This window comes from Panthera pardus, unplaced genomic scaffold (genome assembly GCF_024362965.1).
Source record: "Panthera pardus isolate Hobbes unplaced genomic scaffold, ASM2436296v1 HiC_scaffold_27, whole genome shotgun sequence".
Classification (NCBI taxonomy): domain Eukaryota; kingdom Metazoa; phylum Chordata; class Mammalia; order Carnivora; family Felidae; genus Panthera; species Panthera pardus.
The window spans coordinates 40,580,373-40,588,712 of NW_026526843.1; the positions used below are offsets into that span (position 1 = coordinate 40,580,373).

Sequence of the window (8,340 nt, forward strand, 5' to 3'; positions counted from 1 at the left end):
GCAGAAGCAACCCCAGTAAACTTCTCTCAGCTTTCTAAAGTGAGGCATTTGTTTCTAATTTTCCTTTGCTACAAAGCACAGAGTGGCCCTGGGGTTTGAAATGGGGTGGGGGTAGGAGGCAGGGGAGCAAAGAGGGGCCCTTGAATAAAACTATTCATACTATTTTGGTATCTGATTTCTCTCCCCCCAACTTTCCGTGTTGATAATTATACTTCTAGAACATGATTGTGAGTGCCTGCTTAGTATTCGGTTGCAAAGACTTACCCTAATTAATCTAACTGGTTTCCTGTTATGGGACATAGAGGTTGTTTCAAAGTTTTTGGATGATTACAAACCTGACTGTGACGAATATCCAAGAGGCTGAATCCATGCCGGTGCTGGACACTGAGCTCTGGAGGAATATTTTCGGGACTTCTACAGCACGAGGAGCCCGCCAGTAGTTGTAACTGGAAGCTTTCTGGCAAAGGCCCAGAAGACTGGCTAAGGCCAAGGACTGTGCTGGAACCGCCAAGCTTGCCTCTGGATCAGTACCCATTTACCCAGGCCCTGTCACAGAGTGTTCAGGCTGGCAGGGCCCTTTGAGGCCACTGGACCCACACCCTGCACCTTCCTCTCACACGTGAGGGAACTGAGGCCCCTGGGCCAGGGATGGTTCTTCAGCAGCTTAATGGCCAGGCAGAACCCTGCCTCCCAGCCCTCCTCCCTCTAGCATGCTGGCTCCTGGTGCTGAGTTCTGAAATTTGGAATCTGACGTGGAAGCCCTGAAATGCCCACACACCTTTACCGGACCACTTACTGCTGAGGCTGGAGAGGAGACTCAGGCACTTTTGCAAATGAACTGACCCATAAAGCAAAGGGCATGGAAGGAAGATTTGAGGCTCACTCCACAGGCAACTGGACCTGCTTCATCCAGAACCTCCTTTTTTCCTAACCCAGGTGGTATGCTTAATGGCAGGCACCCCATGTCAGGTCCACTTGGCAAATCTCTTTGGGGTTTGAGCCGAAGTGACGTGTGAGTCCCTCACTCTCCTTAGCCAGGTCAGCTGGCCTTTCTTGTTGGGAACCGGCTTTGACAAAGGCCTGTCTATCCAGCCCTCTGTGCCTGACAACTTTCTGTGGTTTGGGGTGCTAATGAGCTTCCCTCCTTTCCCCCCTCTGGCCTTGCTACTGCATGGGGAATTTGCACAAATGGTGTGTGATTTGCCCCTTTTGTGTTTTCCTTTCTGACTTGGAGGTAAAGAAAATCCCTCACCCCCCACTGACTCTCTGTTTATTCAACTGGGAGAGCTTTCACACCCAGGGACCCAGCTCCCCCTCCCTGAGCTCCCATTCTAAATCGTCATCCCTCCTCCCAGGTCCCCCAGCCCTGCACTGCCCTGAATAATTTATGAGTCCAAGAAGGCCTTATAAAAGGGTCTCCAAGGAAAGGCCAGAAGAATGCAAGAGGTTCTGAGAAAAAGGAGCCCCTACAGCCTGCCTGGCTTCCAATCCCCTAAGGATGGACTCTTCTGTTCCTGCTGCTGCCCCTGTCCCAGCCCTGGCCCTGGCCCTAGCTCCAGCCCTCCCGCAGGCCCCCGAGGCACTCCCTGGCCTATTAAGTCCATCACCACTTGCTTCCAGACAGCATGTAGGTGGCAGTGAAAGGTAAGTGGAACTTGGCCTTTGGCAACCTGAATTCAGGTTTAATGGGGTCATGGGGGAGGAAAAAAATGAAATGTCCAGGATGCCCCTGCTCTCCATGGAGGAGTAAGGCAAAGCCTCACAGCCCTCAGAGACTGCCCCTTCCAGATCCCAGGCTGAAATACCTCAACTGGCTTCCCACCTCACTCATCCCTCTTGGTGGCAAGAAGGGACTTGGGGACAGTGGACATTGCCAAAGCTGAAAGCCAAGCAGCCAGGGCCTCATGGGCCAAGTTCCTCAGTCCACTGATGAGCACAGGGGAGACTGCCATGAAGCCTGAGTTTAATCTGACCCAGGCTGAAGAGGGGGTAAAAGAGGACCAGAGTCCCAAGAAGCCTTTGACAGGGGGACCGTCTCCTTCCGACCACACCATAAGATCTCCATTTGCTTTTTTTCTGACCTCTGGAAGTCCAGTAGGGAAGCAGTGGGCCCAAGAATATTTCAGACCCCTTTCCCCAGCCCAGGAAGATGGTAGGACTCTGAGCTCTACTTCTTGGAACAGGAGGTGGAGGCAAGATATTTTCCACATTCCTCCAAACTTTTAACATTCCAAGAAACATTTAGTGACATGCCTACTGTGTACCAGGCATTGTACTGGGTGTTGGGGATTCAGACATCATCAAACATAAATCTGCCCCTAAGAAGCTCAAAGGTGAGTAAAAATAATTACAAAACAACATGACAAAAGCAATGATCACATTGTTCAAGCAGGGAGGAGGCCCCCTGACCTGGGCTTGAGGTCCTCAGGAAAGGTTTCCTGGAGTAGATGGCATCTGAACCAAGTTTTCGGGAAGCCTCTTTTGTTATCTCAGGGATTTCCAGGCTCCAGTTTCCTTCCTCCACTGATTGAGCTCCTCCTTCTTTGTCCTAGAGGAGCTTGCCTTTGGAGGCCCTGGCTGTCCTCTACAAATGACCCACCAATGGAGGTGAGGAAACTTATAGACTCAGTGAGTTTGAGCCCCCGTTACACACGGTCACATGCATATGCGGCCACATGTATTCACATTGACCAGATCCCTTTCCAGAGAGCCCTTGACCTTGGTCCAGGGCTGTGGATGTGGGATAGCATCTCCACAGACTTGTGCACATTTGATTCTGGCTCTGGGAGGAAGGCAGACCCAAGGTTTCCATGGCAGTTTGAAAGATGAAGAGACAGTGCCCAGAGAGGGGAGGGACTTGGGCAGACCCCACAGATAGTCTGTGGTAGAGCTGGTGCTAGAATCCTGGTCTCCTGGCACCTAACCCTAGTGCTCTTCCCCCAAACCCATCTCCAAATCTTTGCTGCTTAGAACTCTGTCTCCTGGACAGTCTCCAAACAACACAGGTATTAGAATAGGGGCAGAAAAGCAAACAACCCCCAGGATTCTGTGCCCTTGTTTTACAACCAACACCAGGACACAACTCTTGCTGTGGGGCAGGAAAGGGCTGCTCCCAGGGATGTCTAAGGTTTCTTCTAGATTATCTTACCTGTAGGTTTGTGACCTCTGATACAGAGGAGGCAGTTGTCTGGCCACGTACTTTGACCCACATGCTAGCTTTTGCTTTGGACAGGCTACTGGTGGGGCAACAGGTGCCAAAGTCACCAAGGCTAACTCCGAGTTCCATCACCCTGTCAGGTAAGCTTCTGGCGCCAAGCTCGGAACTTGATGTAGATCCATTAGCTCTTTAAATCCTCACAACATCCCTGTGAAGCAGGAGTGGGGAGGCAATGCCACTATCTCTTTCATAGACCAGGAAACTGAAGCCCAGAGTGGTTAAGGGAATTGGCCAAAGTTGCCTTCCCTGCAGGCACCGTCAATGACCCCTAAGAATGAGCCCCTATGGACAGCGTCAGTGAAGAAAGACTTAGTAGGACATGGAGGACACAGGGCTAAGTAATTCTTGGCTAGAAGACCTTCTGAAGTGGCGGGTGTGGGTAGGATCTGTGTCAGAGTTGTCATGTGCTGGGGCAGGGGCTCCCCACAGCTATAGGCCCACCAGACATTACCTTCCTGCTTGGGGTCAATTTGTAACAATCTAGAAGGTTCTGTTACAATGCTTGCTTTCTTCTTTTCCCTTTCACCTCATTAATGCAGGTAAGGGAAGGAGTATAGGGGTTGGATTCCTTCTTGGCCTGTATATATGAGACCTGTGGAAGTTAGGGACCATATTTCTTCTCTGTCCACAGGTTCTTCTGGCCTAAATCCCACTCTTTTGACTACCTGTACAGTGATGGGGAGATTCTGCTGCAGAACTTCCCTGTCCAGGCCACCATCAATCTATATGAGGACTCAAACAGTGAAGAGGAGGAGGAAGAGGAAGAGGAAGAGGAAGAGGAAGAGGAAGAGGAGGAGGAGGAGGAAGAGGAGGAGGAAAAGGACAAAGAAGAGGAGAAAAAAGAGAAGGCAGATGAAAAGGGGCTGGAAGAGTGTGTGAGGGCACCACACATAGCCACAGCTCATCCTCCTTTCCCACTCTTGATGTGCCCAAACTGAACCAGTCAGAGTCTGATTGGGGTTTAGTATGCTTGGCAAGCCTCTAGAGCATCAGTTTGACAGGAATCTCCGGATATAGCCCTCTGTATTGAAAGTTGGGCTCTTGAGTCACCAGGTAACTCTGGCTATATTCAACTGGCCTATGAACCTAGACCTCGGGCACCTCATTGTCTGTGTTGCTGTTGTGTTGAGTGAGAAGGTCCAAGGAACTCTAGGGCAAGACTTGCTTTCCGAAGTCCCCTGGAAGCAGATCAAGACAACGCATGCCCATGTGGAGAGGAACAGTTACTCTTTGTTGGTGGTGGGGGGAATCTTTGACTCTCCAGCATTCTAGCTGGCCACAGAGTCCTGTCTCCCCACAGAAAGCCTGACATCTGGCTTCACCTCCAGGGATACAACCATCAGATACAAGTAAAGTTGAGGCACCTCTCTGATGGGCCTTGTAGGAAAGGAAAGGGGCATCTAGAAAATCAGCTTGCTTTTGGGGGCCTCCCTCCATTTTGCCTGCTATCGATTGGGGTCTGTGTGTTGGTATGAAACGAATCAGGAGAAAAATAAACTAGATTATGTGTGTTCTTTTCCTGGAACTGTGCTGATTTCTTAACTGAACTATGCCCATGTTGTGAAGCCACAGGCAGAGGGTCAGAGACCAGCTCAAGGCCAATTCATTGCCTTACCTGAGGTCAGTTGACAGATTTTACTCCATGGGAATATAGGGCCAGGGACCCAGCATGGGGCCAGGCTCTCTCTGTCAACTTGTGAAATCAGTTAGGCTTGATTAAACTTCAAAGGCAGCTTAGGAAAGTAGCAAAAAGGTCCCCCAAAAAGCAGCTTGAAAGTTGGGAGGATGGCTGAGGGGAAGAGTGAGAGGTACAGCCTCAGTTGAGATTTGGAGATAAGCATATGCCTGTTTTGGGGGAGGATCAGAGGGTTAGTAACCCCCTGTCAACTTTATCTCCTTGATTCCCTTTGTATCTACCACAGCTCAGGTCTTCATGCCTCTCCTGCCTCAATTACACCAACTAATGTTCTTGCCTCTGGCGGGTCCCTTTGCAATTTACCCTCCTCACTGGCCACCAGGTCACACCATGTTGTGCCCCTGTGTAAAACCTTACCATGGCTCTTCCCTGACTCCCCAACAGTTGGATTTATCCTTTCTTTTTTTTTTTATTTTGATCACAGACGCTCTTGAGAATCTAGGGCTTCTCTATTCATATATTCACAAACCAAGTCCTTAATTTGATATTCTAGGCTGTTCAACAGCCTGGTTCTTGCCTGTCTCTTCAGACTCATCTCTTGACAGTTGAAGCCTATGCTGTCTGTCCTTGAACATGTCATGCTTTCTAACACCGTTTATGACTTTAAGCCACTGTCTGGAATGCCTCAACACTTTTGTATGTCTGTAAGCTCCCATTCATCCAATAGGACTAGCTCAGACACGTTCCTGTGAGGAGCCTCCCTACACCTTCCAGTCCAGGTTGGACGTCCCCATATATTCAGTACCTCCTCTGCCATAGCATCTGCCTCTCTTCCTACGCAGTAAGATGGGGTTGTGTTTGATAGCCCCTTTTGACTTTATCACACAGCATGCTGCCTGGCACAAAGGACATACATACCCAGGAAATGTTGAAGGAAAAAGATTCTCAGGTCTTCTTAAAGAACTGCCTCTGTCCCTCCACTTGCTAGCTTCCCATATCTTTGTTTAGCTACAAACAGGGCAAGGTAATGTCATTTGACTCCAGAACAAAATGCTGGCCATATCTCCTCCTCCTTCCACTTAAGAAAGGCTGCTTCATTTCTGAGCCCTAGCTGGGAAGTGCCTGACCTTGGACACACTTTGAGCAGGCCACCAAATACACATCGGTGCCATCTATTGGTCAAGATTTAACCTATTTCCTTAATGAAGGCCACCAGACAGTTGACCTTTGACCACTGTAGTTCTTTTAGTCCATCTAAAGTAGTTCATTTAGTCCATTTACTTATAAGTAAAGCAGAAACTACCATGTGCTAGCTGTGTGACTTTGGTCAAGTGACTTATCCACTCACAGCCTCAGTATCCTCATCTGTCAAATGGAGAAAGTAATACTTCCTCTTAGGGGTTGTTGTGAGGATTCAAAGAGACAATAGATGTAAAGTATTTAGCACAGCCCTGGCACATAGTAACAGCACTCAGTAAATGATGGTAGTCATCACAATCATAGCTGTAGTAGTGATTACTATTAATTTTATAACAGACATGAGCTTATCTGTAGAGTCAGCTAATGACTGCTTTACTCAACTAATGGATAATTTATCCTGATCCATGTGATCTCTCTGGCACCATTTGGTTTACCAGAAGAATCTTTGTGATTTTTTTTTTTAAAAAAGAGGTCAAATGTGGCTTCCTGGGCCACTCTCTACAGGTTCCTGGCCCCTTTTTCATAGGATAGAGGTTTCAAAACTTATTTTTTGTGCTTTAGCAGGAACACCCTTCTTTTGAATGGAATGCAGAAGCCCAATATACAAACCAAATGAAGAGGGAGTTGCCCTGGTAGAAGGCACAATGGCTGATGCAAAATTCCTACCCTGCTGTCCTCTCTCCAGTAAACTAACTTTCTCCACCCCTCTGTGAGGCACCTTCGGGAATCCCTAGACTGTTGGGAAGATGGTTTGGAGACTGGTGTCCCAAGGGTTAAAACAAGATTGATTTGAAGCCGAAGGCGGATTAGTATTTTAACATGTCCAGTGTTCCATTTAAAACCCTTGTTTTGGGTCCTAAGCTCCCAGCATTTCATAGCTCAAAAATTGCTTGAGTCCTTGTGCCATAGGTTGTAGGCATTTAAAATCCTTGGAATCCCAATATCCTTGGTTTTAGGGTATTATATAGCATAGAATTACAAATCCCTAAATCCCCAGGGGCTTAAAGACCCTAAAGCCCTTGGAGCACTAATTCTTAACTCAGAATGAGCTCCTCTCACTTTTTCTCCCCTCCTCCTCTTTACTGCACACGTGCTATTTGTCAGTGGCAGACATTTTATCTACCTTTCCTCCCAGTCCCCTGCCCCTGAAATAGCTCCCAACCTCCCTCCCCACACATGGTTGCTAAGTGATTGGAATTCACTGTTATGACTAATGAGAGCCCAGTGTGAATTACTTTGTCATGGGTGTATCCAGTACTTGTGGCAACTTCAAATCTGGTACACAAACTCAGGAGACAGCTCTCTGTGCAAAACTCAGAGTCTTTCCTCCAGCTCTCTCAGCTGGCCCATCCTAGTGCCCTATACCTCCTCACTCCAGCACTAATGCCTCCCATTTCCCCCACTCAAGAGCAACTGAGAGAGGGCACGTCAGTTGAGTGTGAGGCTACATCTGAGCTGGGCTTTGAAGGATGGGCCCAGGTAAACAAGGAGGACGAACACTTTCCAGAAAGAGGCAGCTTTATGACTTCCTTCATTAAATAAATATTGAGCACCTACTCTGTGCCATACATTAATATTATAATGACTAAGGGCATGGGCTTTGGAGGCCGGTGTACCTGTGTTCAAATCCCATATCTGGAGGCAGTGTACCTGTGTTCAGGTTCCCATATCTGCCAAATGCTGGCTGTATCCATAGGCCCACTCCACTCATGTGTCAACTCAGCTGTCAGCTCTCTGCTTATTTTCCTCTGTCTCTAGGCAAAGAAAGCCCTCTTCTCTACCCGGGTGGGTACTACCAACCCCCATCTCTCCCCTCCCCCCACAATTGAACCTGTGTGGCAATAGTGGGCAGTTTGTCTCCTTTCTGCTTCAGGCCCTTGTTTCAAAATTGTTGCCAGTCATAATCCCAAACAAGGTTGTTAGGTGGCTGAGTTCCCTGTTTTGGCCTGTCAGGAGCCTGGTGTCTGTTACTGTGTTTTTGTTCACTCCCAGGTGGGAAGGCTTGTAGCAACCTCCATGCAAGCACAGAAACCCAGGTACAAAACCGTGGCAAAGAGGTCAGGTGCCTGGGTGGCTCTGTTGGTTAAGCATCAGATTCTTGGTCTTGGCTCAGGTCATGATCTCACAGTTTGTGAGTTTGAGCCCTATATTGGACTCTGCACTGGCTGTGTGGAGCCTGCTTGGAATTTTCTCTCTCTCTCTCTCTCTCTCTCTCTCTCTCTCTCTCTGACCCTCCCCTGTTCACTCTCCCTCTCTCTGTCTCCTTCTCAAAATAATAAATAAACAT

At 48.4% G+C, this 8,340-nt stretch overlaps 1 protein-coding gene across 1 annotated transcript; it reads left to right on the forward strand.

Moving 5' to 3' along the window:
* Positions 1-1,397: 1,397 nt before the first annotated feature.
* RIPPLY1 (ripply transcriptional repressor 1) lies at positions 1,398-4,975 on the forward strand. Its single transcript, XM_019435656.2, has 4 exons — positions 1,398-1,644; positions 2,553-2,628; positions 3,233-3,297; positions 3,849-4,975. The coding sequence occupies exons 1-4, from the start codon at positions 1,499-1,501 to the stop codon at positions 4,153-4,155; spliced, it is 594 nt and encodes a 197-aa protein (XP_019291201.2). The 5' UTR covers positions 1,398-1,498; the 3' UTR covers positions 4,156-4,975.
* Positions 4,976-8,340: the final 3,365 nt, after the last annotated feature.